This window comes from Sturnira hondurensis, unplaced genomic scaffold (assembly GCF_014824575.4).
Source record: "Sturnira hondurensis isolate 20B ecotype Veracruz unplaced genomic scaffold, ASM1482457v3 Scaffold0008897, whole genome shotgun sequence".
NCBI classification, from domain to species: domain Eukaryota; kingdom Metazoa; phylum Chordata; class Mammalia; order Chiroptera; family Phyllostomidae; genus Sturnira; species Sturnira hondurensis.
Window position 1 is genome coordinate 4,024,428 of NW_028081528.1, and position 20,833 is coordinate 4,045,260.

At 37.5% G+C, this 20,833-nt stretch overlaps 1 protein-coding gene across 1 annotated transcript in view; it reads left to right on the plus strand.

The window, feature by feature from the left end:
• The window catches only part of HDAC9 (histone deacetylase 9), an 835,653-nt gene that overhangs the window by 650,890 nt on the left and 163,930 nt on the right, over positions 1 to 20,833 (plus strand). The window contains exons 20-21 of the mRNA XM_037056286.1: positions 17,790 to 17,845; positions 18,090 to 18,177. Coding sequence (XP_036912181.1) covers positions 17,790 to 17,845; positions 18,090 to 18,177 — 144 coding nt within the window. The remainder of the gene's footprint in view (positions 1 to 17,789; positions 17,846 to 18,089; positions 18,178 to 20,833) is intronic.

Genomic DNA, 20,833 nt, shown 5'->3' on the forward strand with positions numbered 1-20,833 from the left:
CAATGAGGGACAGTTTTCAACTCCTGCCGTGACAGAGGTCCTTTGAAGAATCAAAAGAGAGATCCAAATTGCACTGCTAAAGGAAAGCCTTTATCCTTTCTATTCCTTTTTTAAATCCTCCCCCAAGGGTGTTTTTAGTGATTTAAGAGAGAGAGAGGAAGGTGGAGGGAAGAGGGAGGGAGGAGAGGGTGAGGGAGAGACATTGAAGCTTGTTAAGCTTGTTCAAGTTTATAGCCAAGTGGTCATGCAATTGCTGTATTAGTATGAAGAAAATTTTGCATTATTATGGATACAACTGCTGTGAGGATGCTTTTCTGAGTCTGTTTGTGGACAAATGTTTTTATTTCTCAGGGTTAAATGACCAGGAGAGAAATAACTGTTATAGCTTAAGTGTATATATAGTTTATAATAGAATGACAAACTGTTCTGCAAAACTAGTTTTGTTGCCTCTCTAATTCCTGATAGTGGTAATTAGTGTTCTTTCTTTTCTAATGACCAGCCTGGCTAGAAGTTCATCAATTTCATTGATCATCTCAAAGAACCTGCTTTGGGTTTCATTAATAGTCTTTATTTTTTTATCTTACTGATTTAATCTTTATTGTGTGTTTCTTTTTTTTTCTGTTTAGTTGTCCTTTGCTTTTTTTTTCTAGCTTTTTTTAAAGGTGGGAGCTGAGGTTGTAGACAGGACTATTCATCTTTTCCAGTATAGGCATTTAGTCCTATGAATATCTCTATTATTTTTAATAAAATTGTATGAATTTAAGGTGTAACACATGATGGCTTGATACATAGTGAAATGGTTACTACAGTCAAGCTAATTAGCATAGCTATTTTCTCAAAAGTTGCCTTTTTTAATAGTAAGAACATCTGAAATCTACTTTCTAAGCAAATTTTTAGTATTCAAAACAAAATTATTAACTATTATAGGCCATGCCTGGGTAGTTCAGTTGCTTGGAGCATCATTCTGTTATGTCAAAATTGCCTATTCAATCCTTGGTCCCCGGACATACAAGAAAGAATCAATGAATGCATAAATAAATGGAACAATAAATCAGTGTTTCTCCTTCCCTCCTTCACCCACCACCTCTCCCCCTTTTTTTCTCTCCAAAAGAATCAATAAAATGTTATCAACTATTATAAGTTTTTCTCTAAATACTGCTTTAGCTCTATCCTATAAATTTTGGCATATTACATTTTTATTTTCATATATTCAAAATACTTTGTAGTTTTTCATTTTGACTTCTTTGACACCTGAGTTATTTAGAAGTGTGTAACTTAGTATCTATTTGGGGATTTTTCCAGATACCTTCTCTAGTCAGTTGTAAAATATACTTTGTATGACTTGAATCATTTTATATGTATTGAGACTGCTAACAGTGTAAATCTCTGTACCTCCTCCTACCCTCTGTATTAATTTCATAATACATTTTACTCTCATATGTATTATAGGTCTCCACAGTAAATTATCATTATTTTTCCTGGAATAATTGAAAGTTTTGAAACAAGTTCAAAGTATTTGTGTGTATTTATGTGTTTGTGTATACATGTGTGGGTGAGAGAGATAATCTAAAAGACATCTTTTATATGTGGCCACATATTTAATTTTTTTAGTCCTCTGTATTTCTGTGGGGACAGATCCAGGCTTCCATCTGGTATAATTTCCTTTCAGCCAGAAGAATTTCCTTCTTTGTATTACAGGCCTAGGGCAACAGATTCATCTTTTGTTTATAAGAAAATATTTTTCTTTTCCATTAATCTTTGAATGATATTATCACTTGATATAGAATTCTGGGTTGGCCATTATTTCCCACCTGAAAGATATCCTGGTAGTGTTGTCTTTTTCCTTCCTTTTAGATGATGAGAGATCAGCTGTCATCCTTATCACCGATCTATTTATTTAATGGGTTAGTGCATCTTTCCCTTCTCTGTCTTTAAGACTTTCTATTTATTTATTTTTAGTAGTTTTGTGATTAGGTGTAGTTTTCTCTGGATTGTTTTTTTTTTAATTAATTTATTTATTTATCTTTAGAGGGGAAGGAGAGGGAGAGAAACATAATGTATGGTTACCTTTCGTGCATCCCCTGCTGGGAGTTGGCCTGCAGGGAACCGGTCTGCAACCCAGGCATGTGCCCTGACTGGGAATCGAACTGCGATCCTCTGGTTCGCAGGCCTGTGCTCAATCCACTGAGCTACACCAGCCAGGGCCTGGATTGTTTTTTTTTTATAGCATTAAAAAAATTTTAATTTATGTTGGAATACAGTTGTCTCCATTTTCCCACCATCACTTTTCCCCACCCCACCCACACCCACCTCCAACCCTCACTCCCATCCCCCCTTGGCTCCGTCCGTGGGTCTCCTATACAAGTTTGTTTACATCTCTGTTTTTATCCTGCATGAAGTTCACTGGGTTTCAAGTGTCAGTGCTGGCTGTTTTTCATAAAATATTTTATTCTAAAATTATTTTATTGTTGTTCAATTACAGTTGTCTGCATTTACCCAACACCACTCCCCTCCACCCCAGCCATCCCAACCTCCCTCCCTTGCTTTCACCCCTTGTTGGTTTTGTCCATGTGTCCTTCAGAGTTGTTCCTGATATTTCTTAAAATACTTTATTTTACCCCATTCTCTATGCCCTTTGTTTTTTAGAGTCCCATTCTATGTTCATTAGGTCACATCACACTGTCCCAATGTACACTGAGGGTCTGCACATTTACTGCAGTCTTTTTCTCTTGGGCGTATTTTCATGTAGATAATTTCTCTTCACCTGTAGCCCAGTTCATTGTTTTTGTCTTCTCTTACACCCACACTATCATTAATCCCATTTAAATATTTTTTTATTTTCCACAGTGCACTGTACACTTTTAAGATTCCTAGTTAATTCTTTTTTACAGCTTTCAGGTTGCTTTTGAAATTTTCCTTTATATTTCTCTTCACCATCTTTTCCTATGGATTCTTAAAGATGTCTATCATGATTATTTAAAATCTTTATTTGATAATTTTAATATCTGAGTCACTTGTATGTTTCTATGGCCTTATTTTTTACTTGATTATACATCTCATTATTTTGCTTCTTTACATGTCTTATAATATTTGATAACACACTAAGCATTGTATTTAAAAACCAGTGGAGGCTTGCATGGATTTCCTTCCCCCACCTTCTGCTTTGGAATTTAATTCTTGTAAAAATTTCTTTGCATCCAAAGTTCTTGAGTGATTTTTAAAAAATGTGCTTCTTGGTTTATTTCATTTTACATGTTCCTATTTCAGAACTGACATTTTGTACATACCTTTTTCTTCTGAATGAAGTGTGGATCTCTAGAACAAATCTGTTTTTGAGAGTATGTTGAAGTTCTCTTTTGTTTCACATTTTATCTTTTATCACATTATTACGAGGAGCACGTGCCAGTGGTTATAATGGAGGCATGTTGACCTGGTACTTGACTTGATTATTCATCTTGAATGAAAGAAAGAACATGCATGTGACTTATATGCTCTCTACACATCTGCTGTGAAGGGCTACCAAACACCAGAGAAAGGAAGAAACCTTGGCAGTTACATGTTGTGGGAAACTACCTTGTTCTTGACCTTCGTACCTCCTGTGCACCGAGTGCCCCAACTCTTTATGAAAACTTTTAATTTAGTCTACTTATGGAATTATTTACACCTCAAAACAATGAGAGATATGCAAATACTTTCCAACTCTTAGATTAAAAGATGAAGCTGCCTACTACTCAGATTTTTTTGCTCAGAAATCAAGACCTGTTGCCCAGTTGGCCTGTCTGTGACCATCCTACTGCGCAGTCTGCTTCCTTTCAGGTTCTTCCCCTGCTCATCTGCTTTTCTAATGGCTAGTATTTCACTTTCTAGCTTGTAGTTTTAACTGCCTGCTCCCTGGTAACTGGATCTGCCTATTCCAGCCTCGTTGTCTGGTTCTTGGCCTCGGACTGTCCAGGTTTCCTTACTTGGATGTGGTTTAGCTCATACTGACTAAAAGTTGCTGCATCCGCCCTCAGTGTCTGTCTACATCTCTCTTCCCTCCAAACCTTGCTGAGCTCTTCTCAGCCCCTGACACCTACTTTACACATTTAGTCTGAGTCCTGATGATGTTTTTAAGATAGGTGGGAGAGAATGCTTCCTGAAATAAATTCCACTCTCAAATTTTACATTTACTTACAAGGTTTTCTGCTGCTCTATTTTTGGTATTTTAAATATAGAACAAATATTATATAATGGGAAAAAAATCTCCCAACTAATTTATGTTTATTTTCTATCTTCGATAGTATTAAATTTGATACCTGCTGGTTTATGTATAATGCAGATGTTTTCTTGCTTTTTTTTGTTTTAATCTCTGCAAAAAGAGTTTTGCTCTTTGATGCCAGTGTCTAAATTGTACATATCATACACACTTGGAGAATGTATTTCACACCTCGGTAATTTTATATGACAGTAAATTTCATACACAAACGCCATGAACTTCTAAAATGAGAAGTCTGATCAGTTGATTCAGTGTTCTTTCTACGCGATGCTATAATGTATATAATGGTGCATAATTTAATTCCTTTCGTTGAAATTTTTATTCAGTTGCCTACTTTTAACTAAATCGACCAATTTAATTATTGGTAGCTATTCTTGTTAAACTGTATAGTCATGGAGAGTTGGAATTTAATGAAAGAAGAAAATTCACAATTAGAGTAAGAATAATATGGCCATAGTTAAAAATTATGTACATAAACCCTAGACATTTTTATAATAGTTATAAAATGTACGTTGCTAATCTTAAAATTTTTGAAATTTCATGTATCTACTTGAATAAATGTACATATGCATCAAAAGGTACTGAGAAATGACCGTTTATTGGATGCAAATCTACTGTAGTAAGATGCAGGTGTAACAACAGTCATCTTACTATGGGGTATTTGTCGATACAGTCTTTTCCCCTCAATACCATCTATGCTTAGGTCTTGGTCATTACTATTATCTTCCTATTATTAAAATACCATGCTATTATAATTACTGCTATTATACTCTCATGCTATTATTTTGTTGTTATGTTCACAGAAGGCCCTGATAATCTGTCTTAAAAATGTTTTCTGTTCTGGTTTTTAGAGAAAAAAAAGCAAAAGCAAAAACTCTTTGCCCTACTTTCTTGTCTATAGAAAGTTTTCATACTGAGGCTCTTTTTACGTGATGAAAAATACCTGATTTTTTTCGGTCAGTGTGGTCCAAAAACCAGTCATGTTTCAAAAAGTTAAGGGAATTAAATTGTTGGGCATTTTGTCAACTGAAACCACTGGTTGATAAACTAAGCAAATTGCTTTCAGTGGGTTATTATTGCCTTACCAAGACCCACATCCTGATGTCTTCCCCCACTGCACACACAACAAAAACTTCTTCATAGTGAATCCATTGTTATTATTTTCACTCAGGGCTCAACTTAAATTATGTGTAATATAAGCACCATCAAATGCCCTCTCTCCCTTCCACCAGGAGACTGGTTCATCATGAATGTGTTTATTCCTATCTATAGCGACATCCTTGCCAAGCTCAAGGCTGTGGGCATTATGGGCCACAAATGCCAGGCTTCCTAAGAACTGTTTTCCAGTGCTGTCATCAAGCTCCTTCCTTCTGGATTCTTCGGGGAGAAGGGCTGGCAGCTGTGCATATGCTTTGAGGTCCACCATTCAGTTAAACTGCTAATGCTGGGCTCCTGTTTTCCTGGCTCCCTTGAGCTCACTCAAAGGAACAAAATGGTATTCCCATATGTCCCTTATTGTTTTCTTGGCAAGTCTCCCTACTTCCTTTAACCTCCCAGATTCTAGCATGTGAGAGACAAACTTTCTTTGTGAAAGTTTTTCTCCTCAGAGGCTGTAGATTAATAGCACTGCTTCTCAAGCAAACTCTCTATTTAGAAAGCCCCTTCTAAAGACTGAAGTTAACTTGTTTTAAGGAGTATGTTAGCATATTCCAAAATAGGGTGCATCCCAGTGAACTGCAGGCTTACGGAACCCAAAAGACTTGATTTCCTAATTTGAACATCAAATTTTATCACAATACAAATAGTTCCAATATCATTAGGAGATACCTATTAACTGAGTGTTCAAGATATTCTGCAATACAGTATTTTATCCTCATATTCCTGTTTAATTCCCTCATTTCAGAAAAGATTACAAAACTAGATTTTATATTTTTATACATAGCATTAACAATAAAGATATTACATAGTATTTTTCATAGACTTGTGGAATCGACCACAAGTGGATAAAGTCTAGCATGTGTCAGTGGTAGGTCCCTAAGATAATATAATTTCTTTCTCTCTCTTCTCTCTCTCTAAGACACCATAAAGGCAAACCAAGTATTTGTGATGGTTACTAGACATAATGAATTTCTTTTATTTCTAAATAAGATCTTATTGCAAGGAAGTAAATCTGGGAAATCGTGTGTCACTGTTGTTTCCTCACAGATATTAGTGTAGCTAAAGAGGAAAACCTGATTACAGCCAAGACCTACATTTACTATTTCGCAGGAACTTTGAATGCAATTTCATGGTCTGATTTTGGTTACCTACAGCCAATTGCAGTGCAAAAAAGATGAAATGGAAAATTCTGAAAATAAACAATTTAGATTGTGCCTGGTTTTAGTAGCATGTGATATCTAATTCTGCCCTGCATGGGACAAGAATCATCCTTTTGTCCAGCATACCATGCGGTGTTTGCTCCCTGCCCATCAGTCACTGAGTAGCCATCTGGGGACTCAGATCACCTGTCCTAATATCACAGGGCTTTTGTTCACGTGACCCTTATTTTACTTAATAATGGCTTCAAAGCGCAAGTGTAGTGATGCTGACAGTTTGGGTTTGCCAAGGAGAAGCCAAAAAGTGCTTTCTTTAAGGGAAAAGATGAGCGCAGTACAATTAGGTATTTTGAGTGAGAGAGAATTCACGTAACATTTACTACTACAATATATTGTGATAATTGTCCTATTTTATTAGTAATTGTTAATCTCTTACTGTGCCTTATGTGTAAATGGACTATAAACTTTATCATGAGTATGTATGCATAGGAGAGGACATAATACAGAGAGGTCTTGGTACTATCTGCCATTTCAGACATCCGCTGGGGTCCTGGAACATGACCCCAGTGGAAAAGGGAAGACTGCTGTATAAGGCATGTTGCACAAATGATTAGCTGTATCATATCCATGATGGTCAGCTCTAGATTGCAGGTTATGTAACAGATCATTAACAATAGTGCTATGCCTGAGCTATTCCTGGAAAATGGAACCAGAGGCAGTTGTACAAGCTCCCACAAGGTAAACAGAAGTGGGGAAAGCAAGGCAGAATGTGTCAGTAGCTGTTTTTCTTTCTCCTGAGTTGGTTTCTGATTATCCAAACCCCCAAATCCATTAGCAGAGTGATAGGTAGCATTCACCCAACTTTCATTTCATTGCCATTGAAGAATTTTCAGTTTTGTTGGCAAAAAGAATGGACTTTCATACCACTATGTTGAGTGTAAGCAGCACTGTTTTGGAGGGTTCAGTCAAGTTCAAATGAACCATCATAGGTGTCCCTCCAGATTTTAGAAAATTTTGATGGACATCTTTGCCTTATTGAACTTTACCTGAATGGCAAGAAGGGAATTTCTATTAGTGAACTACTTAATGTAGCAGGATGAGTAGTATTATCTGTATTTTAAATCTTGTTACAACAAACATTATTATCTCCACTCAATCAAAAACCAAACAAACAAAAAAACCCACACGACAATTTTTTAAAAAACCAAGACCCCACACAACAATTAAAAAACCCAAACAGGATTCAATAGAAGATAACACTATTATTTAAAGCAATGATTTTGAAAAACAAAGTTTTTTAGTATAAGAGGAGAACATCAGGATCTTCTGTCTAATTAAATATTTCAAAAGCATTATCTTGACCATGTTTCTGACTTCTTTACCTTTGTACAGACTTAATGTAAAGACCCCAGAGTTTATTACTATAAATAAAACTTAAATGTATCACCTCAGTTAATGCATGCTTTATTTTCATTACTCTTTTGAGCTATCAGCAGGTAAAAGATTTGAATACTTAGCAACCACATTTGTTGTGAGGCTACAAATGGTACTTAAGAGCACACTGATTTGTTAGAGGAAATAAATTGTGCTCTCTTAGCATAGTCATGTAAATTGCAGGTTCTGGCTCTTTTCAGCACTTCTTTATACCAGCACCAAATAGCTTATGTATCAATATATTTGATAATTATAGTTATCATAGAATATCAGAGTAGATCAAAGTATTTCCAACTATTCTTTTAAAAATCAACCTATACATATGTAGGTAGAGGAACATATCTTAAAGTTATTTGCAAATTCAGTGTGAATCAGAGGTACCTTGGATTTTGGCTTCCAGTGAAATACTTCAAGCACTTAAGTCATTGCACATGACATTTAAATTCAGCAAGTGTATTGGAAGTAATAATTCAACCATCACATCTTTACTTGGAAATATACACTATAGAGTTTTTTCATGCTGTGCTTGGTTTTGATACATATTTTTTCATTGAGGGTTGATACCTTAATACATTTAGAAATACTGTAGTGGTAATACTTGGGCATCGTGAGGTAATTACTGAGCTCTAAATTAGCAATGCACTAAAAAAGAAATTTTAAAAACAGAACTCCAATCAACTAGTCTGACATACTCAATTGCTCTTTGGATTGTAGGAAGTCATATTATATATAAAACATTTTCAACAGGAAAGATTTATTCTTGTAGCTTCCCAAACTAGAAGTATAGCTTTTTTAAAAAATAAGTAAAAACTAATAGCTGATCAACTACTTCTTAACAGAGAGGCATCATCTCTCAGTTTATAAATATCACACAGACTGTGTATACTATGCACTGCAGTTATGCTTCTATAAAGAATAAACAATCAAACTCAGTAAGTAGCTAACAGGCCTGCTGGATATTAGAAGTAGTTTAAGCTCTTGTTCATCACTTAATATTTTTAAAAGTTTATGAGTGATCTTTCCTTTTTTCTTGATGGATTCTGTATGCATTGGCTGGTTCTGTTATACAGTATGTTCTTGACATTCTACATCATTCTCCTCATTGGCAATTAGGCTATATTTATGATGATTTCCGAAATCCAACTTACTCTATGTAGAAAGTAGAAATCATTATGGTCCATATGATCCATTGAATGAATTTACCCATTTGATCATGGGGATGTTAGAGAAATGAAAGTATACATTTCTGCTGTCCGTGAGACTATCTTCATGAATGCAACCACTAAAATAATCAGATTTGTACTTTCCACTTTTCAGTTCCCATCAGTGCCACTGCTGTAGACTGAGTTGATATGGAAGACTTTGAACTTTGGTAAGGTGGAGTACAAAACTGAAACCTTGGAGTGGTTCTAGTGATGTGCTTACTGGCTACCCTTTATTTACTTCCCTGGGGAGGGATTGACTATATGTAAGGAATACACACATAAGTTTGACATTTTGCTGAAGTTGACAAGAAAATGGAAATTTCATCAGTTATTCTGACAGACTGCTTTCCTTCTCATTCAAATTGACTTTTACATAGAGGCAAAGCCCTATGTTCCCTTTCCTGGAGGTCGCGTGGCCGTAGGTGGGGAGCAAATAGTCTCCTGCATTTCTTCTTATGATGATGTCTGAGAACACATCCTTCTTCTTGTGGAGAAACAACCATAACACTAAACAACAGGAAAACAAGGGATGCAAACACACTCAGTACTTGAATCACTCACTGTTACTCTTAGTGATGTCAAAATACTGCCAAAGCCCCATGATTAGAGATGTTCACGACTGCAGAGAATCTAAAACTTGAAAAGACTTTCCAAAATCAGAATATTAAGATAAAAATAACAACCTCCTTAAGTGGATATCAATTCACAAAACAGTACATTAGCATGCATTTGTTTAGATTAACTGCTTTGTCTTCATATCTTTGGATGAAATATAAAGCAGAGATTTTGTATGAAGTGATGTAGAAAAACATGAAAATTGTACGGAAGCATTTGTAGGTGTAAGGACTAAAGTCTTATGTGGTCACAAATTAAAAGGGATTTAGTAGCAGCATCACACACACTCTAAACTTTGAGAACATAGATTATTCACAAAATTTAAATGACTATTATTAGCATTAAATGAGAAAATGATCAACCAAGCCACTGAAATTTTTATTCTATATACCCGTAATTTTTGAACCATAAGACACACCTAGGTTTTAGAGGAGGAAAATAGAGAAACATTTTTGAAGCAAAAATATGATAAAATACTTAATAACATAAATAACATATTTCAACAATATAAATTTAAACAGAACTCAACAGCAGCATTAACAACCATTATTCCTCCCAAACTTGAGAGGGAAAAGATGCATTTTATAGTCTCGAAAATACAGTAAGTTTTCTCATAGTTATATTTTATGAGGCTAGTAGATTATTAAATTCTTTTAGTATACAGTAAATTATCTATTTAAAATGTTCTTTGAAGATACATACATTCTTGAGCCAAGGAAAATTTTGGTTCAAGTGACATCATATACAATAAATCTTCGTGCATGCCATTAAAGGGTACAGGGAATTACAAAACAAGTTCCTTGTCAAGAGGTCCAGAATCTAGTGTGCGAATCAGATGTTTCTATACTACTACTACTACTCGTCTTATTTTAAAGCACTTTCCACAATAGTTCATTGAATCAAAGACTCTATTAACTGTAACAATAGAATAGTTTATATCTTTCTAAGAAAGAAGATGCTAGCAAGTCTAATAGGCAACCTCCCACCAAAAGCAGGCCTGCAAACCTGGGGCCCTCGAGAGAAGGAAGACGGCCAAGGTCAGAGCACAGGAGTGGCCACAGGAATAAGAGCTCTAGTAGCATCTATTCACGCATTTATTTCATCATTCTTTGCTGATCGCTGGCTATGTGCCAGGCACTGTGTGAGCACAGATGATAAAATGGAGAACCAAGTCATAAGGTGAGGACCCCACAGTGGGGCGTAGGACAGTGGATGTTAATCATAAACCACAATAATAAAAAATAATACATCGATTTAATGAAGTGGGATGTCATTACAAACTGAGCACATTTTCAGAAGTGACGGCTGCACATCTTTAAGACTGCAGAGGACCTGATTGTGATGTACCTGGGCTCAGGGACGGTTTCCCTGTGGGGGCGATGTTGGAACTGAAATGGACAGGTGAGAGCGTGTTGTCCAGGGAGAGGGAGGGCACAGGCAAGTGGAAGGCATTCTATACTGAACCAGGAGTGTGGGCAAAGGCCTGCGGCTGGGGGAAACAAGGCCAGTGTGGCTGGAGTGGAGAAAACACAGTGGATGGCCGTATGAGATGAAGCTGAAGAGGGGGCGGGGCCAGATTGCACAGTGTGGCTAGTCTTAAATGCTTGCTTTTATTAAATGCACCTGTTCAGGGGTGCCAGACTGTCTGGGATAGAATCCCAGCACTGTCACTTGCTCGTTATAAACCTTAAGAACCTTCAGCAAGTTCTTTAATCTTTCTGCAACTGAATTTTTTCATTTGTGAAATGAGGGTAATATCTGCCCTCAGATATTGTTAGGATTAAATGAGTACAAAGTTTTAGAGCTTATTATTTATCACATTACTATTTGCAAATATGATTTTTTATGTTTTATATGTTCCATGATAGAACGTCAATACAGGGTGGGGCAAAAGTAGGTTTACAGTTGTGAGTACATGAAAAAGTTTATTCTTGTATCATTATTTGTTAATTATTGTGTTATTTTCCATACAGACAACTATAAACCTACTTTTCCCTACCCTGTGTAATGCTATTATTTGTTATTTTAATTTGTTCTTATTAACAGGAGATACTTAAATATATTTTTAGTTTGGTGGCAACAGTCCAACATAGGAGAAAAACTGATGACACCACAGAGACAGAGGAAAATTGTAGGTGAGATGACCTTGGATAGGTCAGAGAGGGTGAGATTAAATACACGGGTGAATTAATAGCCCTCAGATAGGATCAGGCAAAGGAAGGGGAAGGTGGGTAGATTTTATTCTGGAAGGGTGAGGACATTTTATTCTAATTGCTTCTATTTTCTAAGTGAAATAAGAAGCAAAGTCATCAGGAGGGGGTAAAGAGTGGGCAGGGGTTAATGGAGGTTTGAAAAAAGGAGGTTGAAGTGCCCTTTTGAAAGCCCTGAAGAGTTAACTGACGAAGGGATATGTTATGATTGCTGGGTACCATGAAGAGCCTACCTGAGGTTGGTAATCATGAATTTAAAGGAAGACCAGTTATGTGCCTTTTATATATTTCCAGGTGCAGGAGCAGAATAGATGTGAGCTGTGTTTAATCAGTGTGGTGATGTTACCAGGGGAATATGTTGAAGGAAGAGAGGGACAAAGTGACTGAAAGTCTGTTATGCACAGGAGTCTTGTGCTCGCCCACATGTGTGGGGAGAAGCCCTAACTCCCCGTGTGACTGTATGTGTAGAAAGCATCTGTGAGGAGTGACATAGGTTACATGAGGTCATAAGGGTGGGACCCTAATCTGGTAGGGCTGGTGGTTGTATAAGAAAAGGAAGAGACACCAGAGTGTCTTCCCTCCCTTCCCCCCTCCTCTCTCTCTCTGTCTTTCTCTCTTTCCCTTATGCGTGTGCATCAGAGGTAAGGCCATGTGAGGACTCTGGGGAAAAAACAGACCAGGAAGGGTGCTTGCAAGAGAAACTGAACCCTGTCAGACCTCATGTCAACGTCCTGCCTCCAGAACTCGAGAAAGAAACTTCTGTTGTTAGGTCACCCAGGACTTTGGTGTTTCATTATGGTAGCCTGAGCAGAGTAAAAAGATCAGGAGAGTATGTTGAAGGGAAAAGGGGATAAGGTATCTGAAAGTATGTCCAAGAACTGAATATAATGGACCCTAAAGTCCAGAGAAGGAGGGCAGTGAACATGGTTGGAGGGACAAATGAGAGCAAAAGTTAAGTAAGGTCCATTGATTGGAGGTCTCAGTGCACTTGAACCATTAAGTGGAAAATAGGGTATGAGGAGAGTGTGATGTTTGAATGTTTGACATTGAGATTGTGGAAGAGATGTCCTACCAGTAATGGTAAGATCTATAAGTATGATTGTTAACAGAAGACAAATTTATTGAAGGTGACAAGTCAGGAGACCTGAGAAATCACAGTATTGAATGGAGTGTCTATGTGGCTATTGAAAGTACTGAGAATAATTACTGGATGAATGATGGAGAGAAAGGCAGACATTCAGAAAGCCAAATATTCAAGGCATGGATATGACTATAAGTGCATAGATTTGAGTGGTATTTGGAAGCGAAATCAATAGGAATTGGTCATGAATTGAAATGCGATAAAGGAAGGCTAGGGAGAGGGAGCCATTAAGGCTAGTTCAGGATAAGCCTCCTGACTTCAGACACTGAATGAGTCATGGTAAAATTGGCGAATTAGAGAAGGCTGGGAGAAGATCAAGAGTTCTATCTTGGATTTGAATTTGAAATGACCTCAGGATAGCCAAGTGAAGATCATGAATACTAGGCTGATGTTTTGGCCTGGTGCCCAGTGGAGGGTTCGTCCTGGAAATAGAAATCTGTGAAGTATCTGGTGATAGGTGGTTATTGAATTAACGAGAGCAGTCGCATTGCCTAGGAAGTAAATGGAAAGAGAAGAAGAGAAGTCAAAGATGATGCTTTGAGTAACTTCAGGATTTAATGAGCAGACTGAAGATTGTGAACCTTCAAGGGAGACTGATTAGGAAGACAGTTAAGAAGACCAGGAGAGTACAAAGTCATAGAAGCCAAGAGAAGAGAGTTTTAAAATGGAAGATGTAGCTAATAGTGTTGAGAGCTAATGAAGAAGCAAATAGACTGAGACCATAACAATGTCATTGGATTTAGTGGCACAGAGGCCATTGGTGACCAAAGTAAAACCTCTTTAATGGACCAATGAGTGTGGAAGAGAAAGTAGAGATTGGAAACAGAGACGGAGGTGAGGAAAAGGAAAAATGAAAAAGCAAGGTAGACTACCTTTGAAGGATTTGGGTTGCTAAAGGGGAAGAAAATAAGTGAGGTCGTTGGAGGGTTCAGTGGACTAAAGATAGATATATCACTTTTTATATGTGAGGGGAGAACCCCAAAATGGAATTATCTTCTGGTAAGTGAGCCTCTTTAGTACAGACTTCCTCTACTAAGTTAATGTTCTGGAAACCTGTCAGTATCAGTGCCCCAGCTGGTGGTGTTGAGAGAGGCTGCATTCAGGTTTGGTGAACTTTTTTTGAAGACTCTTTGAACGTGTTTGCCCATTTCATGATGGGTGATTTATGGGTGCAGCTGTGCACACTGCTGTAAGTGTTCAGCAGTTTTGGACCAAAAATGGCATGAGCCTTGTGCCCCACCCTCCTGATTCCCTCAAGCTTGCCCAGGAGACTTTTCTTTGTTTCCCCAGATGAAAAAGTCCTCAAAAGGAACTGTTTTGCTGATGTGGAAGAGGTGAAACCAAAATTGGCAGAAACACTAAAAGGCATCAAAATCAATACATTAAAAAACTGTTTTGAGCAGTGGAAAGAACATCTCAATAGGTGTTCTCCATCAAATGGAGAGTTCTTTGTAGGTGACGGATGTTTAAACATGTCAAAATAAATAAACAACTTATTATAAATAAATTCCACTTTGTCAGGGTTCCCCCTCATATATGTATATATTTGTGTTATCTTGGTTAACATAAAATTTTATTTTGAGGTGGCAGAAACATAAACCTCTTGAAAACTCAATGAAATATATATATATAATTGGAAATTTTCATATGGACTTAATATGTTCATGAGAAAACATACATGATAGTAGAAAATCAGGAGGGGATGGGATCCTAACGGCAGGTGGCGGGATGGACCTCAGGAGGAAGACCAATAGGCAGCAAGGGGAGCCAACTGTCTGGGAACTCAGTCTGCTGTCTTACTGGGCTCTATCTTCTCTCTTTCTGGGTGATCCAGTCGGCTTTTACCAGAGAGATTTATGGGATGGGTGGGTGCAGCTGTGAGGAACAAGAACACCAGCTCTATCTTTGGCTGCGGGTGGGTTTGCAAGGTGTCGGGAAGGAGCTACCACCTGAGCAGACAAATCTTGGGAGAAGCAGCCTTGTCAGGTTTCAGCTTAGAAAAGGGGGCATTTGGAAAAGACATGGGACATTTAGGGGAGTTCACCATTCCTGAGCACACAACAGAAGGTTTGGGTGGATCATGAGGACTGAGGAGAAAGTATGTCTGAGGCAGGAAGATGACACTTTTCAACCCCAAGTCAAGCAGTTTCAGAAGCAGTTTAGGAGAATGGTGGAGGATGCTGTGGAAGATTTTAAAGTGAAAGGCAGACCCTTTCTTTGTTGAAGGAATTTGGTTGTAAGAAAACAAAGATAGAATTCAAATTCTATTTGACGTTTTGTCCTCTATAATCTAGCTAATCACCTATGTGATTTCATTTCCAGTTTGTTCCTTAACATGATCTCTATTTAGACTGATTTCCTGTACATAATATTTTCCTAAATCCTTTCTTCTAAACCATTGTTCACGCTTTTCCTCCTTCCCAGAATGCCCTTCAAATCATTTTTCTGCCTTTTTGAACACAACCCATTAAAATCTATCTCTCCACTTTCTCCTTTTATGTTTTCCTTCACTATGAAATAAGTGCAAGAAATAAGTTGTAAAACTATTTGAAAAGGACATGAAATTATAAATTAAAAATAACCCATGTAATACCATTACTTAAATATATTAGACTGTATATATTATTCTCAACACTAATATTTCTGAAATTTATGAGTATTTTTCTTCCACTAATTATTTATAACAAAATTTTAATGACTGTCTAGTATCCTGCAGTATAGATGTACCATAATTCATATAAGCATTCTCTTATTATCAGTTAACTTTGATAATTTTGATTTTTCCTGTTATAAATAAAACATTATTTTTTTTTACATAAATACTTGTCTTCACAGTGAATAACACCTTTAGGGCAAAAATCTTTTCAGTAGATTACTTATTCTTATATTACTTATATATTCAAAGAGTATATAAATATTTTTAAATGCCCTAGATAGATGGAGTATGTTATTTTCCAAAAAGGCAATAATAAATTACCCTCCTACAAGCAGCATTTATGAGTGTATAAGGCACAACTCCATTGTCAACATAAAGTATTTTTAATATTTTCTATTTCTTGGTTGGGAAAAATGTCTTTCCATTGGGCTTTTCATATGCTTTTATTTGATTACTTACATGAATTGAGCAGTTTATTGATCACTGGATTGATCTTCTTTGTATTGTCTAGCCACTACTTTTACTCATAAGGCAGTATTTTCAACTGAATTGTAAAAGATTATTATTAATGTTAATCTGATTATAAAGATTATTGCATGCTAACTGCATTGCCTTATATTATAGTTGTTGTTAGTTTCGCTGTGTTTTTTCCCCTATAAAATACATGCCACCCACCTGAACCTACTGAGTTCTCCATTGTCAGAATTCCTTTAGTTTCTTTCATATTTATCATAAGTATCAGAAAGATAGTAAGTACCTTAATAACAAGAATAAGGAGTATATCACCATTTGTATATTTATAATTGATACAGTGATATTTGACTTCTGATTTGCTTCTGAGTTAATTGCTATATATGTGCTTATCGAAATATATAACAAATTAACCCATTGTGTGTTGATTACCATAACATTCTAGAAAAATTCATGTATACTGAAAGCCTTAGAGAATAGACTACTTTTCCTGGTATTATCTTTGTGTTTGTAGTAAGATTTGGAAAACATATCCTTGGGGTATATTAAAATTATTTTTAAAGTTTTAAGATTGTATATTAAAAAAACATTGTCTTCGGAGCATAACACTCGAATCATAGTTAAGTGAAAGGTGGTGTAAACCATCTGATAAATGATTTTTTTTTCATGTCAAGAAACCCAACGTTTCTGAGCATTCTGGCTTTGCAAGGATTTATAGTTCCCTGCCTGCATGCTAGAGTCCCTTCAGCTTTCCGTGAGGCATTCCAGCTAATCTGGAGGTTAAGGCATTCCTTGATCATGGACAGATCTGACTGCTACTCAGCCCTGGAATTCTTTATAAAATTCCAGAACGCGGGCTAGAAATTGACTTAGGGAATCCAATAAAGTTGCAAGTCTTGGCAGCCATCCAAGCTAAATTTATAGGCTGGAAGAAATATGGGCTTTCCATTGTTCTCTTTTTCACCTTTCTGGGGTTTCTTTTGTGTGCATGTGGGTGTGTGAGTGTAAATTTATCATTTCGCTGTCACCGAAGTGGAAATAACCATTGAGGGAATCCAGCTAAAGAATTTTCACTTTGGATCTTCCCCGGTTTTTCCGAACTTTGACCCAAGCTTGCACCAAGAATGACTGTCTTCTCCCTCTGTAGAATGTTGGTGTCATAAAATAAGAAGTTGCTCTCGAATATGAATTATGCTAGTGTAACAGCTGATGTGCACATTTGCCAGCTAGGTACAATCCCCGCCCCCCAAACCCCTGTTCTTCCCTTGGCTCTAGGGTGAGCCTTTTCTTTTAGGTACCATCTGAAAAAATGGGATCATTTATATTGTTTCTGTTGATTCCGTGCAATGGCGATGGGGCCATGAAACAAACTCTGAAGCCTCTGTCTCTGCTTCAGTCTTTTTATGTGTGCCTGATGCTCCGTAGTACTCGGAGATTCGAGCCGACCTCCCATATCTGATCACTGGAAACGTATCTTGTTCTTACAGAATGGATTTGCTGTTGTGAGGCCCCCAGGCCATCACGCGGAAGAATCCACAGCCATGTAAGTACCAGAGATGGTTGCCCATCTCCAAGCGCCACGGTTCCTGGCAGTCACCTGCCCCGTGCATGTCTCTGAAGCCTCTAATTGTTAGCAGATGGAGTGAAAAATCTTGCGGGGTACTCCCAGAAGCAGATTTATGGCTTCAGAGATCATATAGCATTTTTTAAAATGCTCTGAACATTATTTATAATGGTTTTCCCGGCTGATTTGCTTTCTTATTTCTCTGTTCTTCTCTATTCCGCAGGGGGTTCTGCTTTTTTAATTCAGTTGCAATTACCGCCAAATACTTGAGAGACCAGCTAAATATAAGCAAGATATTGATTGTAGATCTGGTATGTATTCCTGGCCAGAGCTGCATTTTCAGTGACTCTAGATAAAAGAGAGTGGATTTGTGTTTCTCTGTTAGGTTGTCTTGCTTTTAGCACTCGCAAACAACTGAAGGGTGTGTTTCCTTTGAATGTGGAAACTCATTAAACTCAGGATTGCAGTTCTGAAACCATAAACATTCACGTTTCACTTTCATGGTGTTAACTGCAATTTAATGAGAAGAAGGCGCAGATCAGGGCAACTTTTATGATCCTTAAATGAATTGATACTTCCACAGTTAAAATAACCCAACAGAACCTGAATTTACTTTTCCCTACAGAATATAGACTTTAAACAGTCAGATGTGCTGGAAAGAATGTTGTTGCTTTGGTAACCAATTGGCCACTTCCCTTGGTTAGCAATCATGTTGCTTGTTGTGCAACAGTGGTATTATTAAAACAAGTCAGCATGTCATTCTTTCTGAAAAGATTTCAGATCACATATGCCAGTTTGGGATGACTCCCGGCAGGGACCCTGAGTGATTAAAGTCAGAGGCATTAGATTAGTCTTGCATTTTAACATGATACATTCTTACACAATAGAGTTATAATTTGTTTAACAAATGGCTTGTTTAAATGCAGATGACACTTGGCATGTTATCTATAGTATATTCAGGAATAATGAGCTGGAGATCTGCCCCGTACAAAAGGACCAACCCAGGAAAGGGCGAAAGAGAGCTGACTGGTGATTTATGAGCCCCGTTTTCGGTTTGCCTCCAGTTCACGAGGAGGTGTAATAGGTTGTCTGACAAAGCATAGACAGGAAATGAACCCTGGCATCCAAAGCGAACCTGCTACATCTGCACTTAATTAATTTTTGCAGGTGATAAAAGATTTAAAGGCAAAATATGTTAAAAGTTTTTTTTGAAGTGCAAGGCTTAATAGTCTAAATCTTGTTCATATCTGCACTCATAATTAAATCTTACTGGGAAGTCGTGGCCTCACCATCCAGCCTCCGATTCAGTTAAGCAGGCACACTGCAAGGACGGAGAGCACAAACAAAGCCATGTAAAGAAATAGTAAGTTAAGTTAAAGTGAAGATAAAGGGAATGAAAACCTGATAAACATTTCTAGTGCTTGGTCGAGTGGCTGTCTTTCACATACAGGGGCATAGCCTTACTGCAAGCACTTAGTGCTGAGATATTGAAACCCAACTGTCCATGTAGTTTGCAACTGTGCTTAAGTTTCAATGTAGGTCATAGTTCACCATTAAAGAAATGTGTTGAAGGCCTAGATATACTGCAGCAGCAAGGTCTTACACCGTCACAGAAAGGAGGACATTAGCATGCGCTTTCCCATGTACAAATGAAATGACATTTTGTATAATAATTATTGGTTTACATATTTATAAGAGTGAGTGAAAAGTAGTTTAGTGTACTTCTAGTACTGAAAGTTCCCTTAGAAAGATAAACCAAAAACTTGAAGGAAGGATAGCAGATGAAGGCCTTGGATCGGGGAAAATTTTTCTACCCTTTCTAAAATAATTTTGTCAAAATTATGGGGGAAGAAGATGGGTAAACTGTTCATCTTATCCGTAAGAGTCTTTTATTACTACTTTCTAAGGTATCTCCTCTGATACCATTTTGTGATTCTGTGAAAATAATCAACAGCCACTGAGTCTTTCTGAAAACACATTTGGCACATCCCAGCACTAAAGTAATGAATTGTACAACAGACTACAAGGCCAAAATGCCTAGCTTAGGCTAGATGGATATTTTTCACTTGGGAGGATTTGCCTGTAACACGTTGTTTTTGTTCATTAATATAAGAAGACTGCTAGAGATAATTCCGTATGATTTATAAAATAAGTTTCTTGGTAGCTCCAAGGCGTATCCTGTAAGATTACTGGCCTTTGATTGAGTTTGCTCCATTATCCAATCATAAAGGATACTGATTTCCCAGCAGGCTGTAGTAGAGGAGAAGTATTTGTTTCAGATTTTCTAAATATATGAAGTTCTGTCCAAAGGGTTGCCTCTGAGATCACCACCAGCCTGCGTATTCTTACTTTCAAGTCGTCCAAATTCTGCAGCTGCAGGGAGACTTTGAGGAAATTCCCCTGTTCCTTCCAGCTGCCGAGAAGGAAGTTTTAAAGTGCCACGTGGCTCTGAGACATCCGTTCCCCCTGGCTGACAGGTCTGTCCTGCAAGTTAGCAAAGGAGGACTGAAGGCTCTTTAATGGCAAAAAAAACTTCATTCTTGAATATCCAAAGTCCCTAATTTTAGCTAATCAGTGTGAACTCGCTCCACAAATTCTTGGGCCAAAGGAAGGCGAAGCTCCGCTCTTGCCCAGCCCCCTGCAGCTTTGTGTGCCTAGTAAATAGAGAGCCAGAGCTCCAGTCGACCTCCTTCTGGGGGCCACAGCCGAATGCAGAAGCACTGAATATTTTAGGTAGAAGTAATCCTAGTTGATCTGTGGAGCTTATTCATTCCAATTCTCCTTCTGGGGCAGATTCCAAAGACATTCAGATTGGCGGGGGGAGGGAGCAGGTGCACTTGCTTTTCCACTCTCAAGAGACTGGTCATCGTGTTCAGGGTGTGAAGCTGTTCTAGAACTATGATTTGCCTGGATGACTCAGGTAGCTTTTATATGATGTGACTTCCAGTGGAAAATAATATGTTGCGG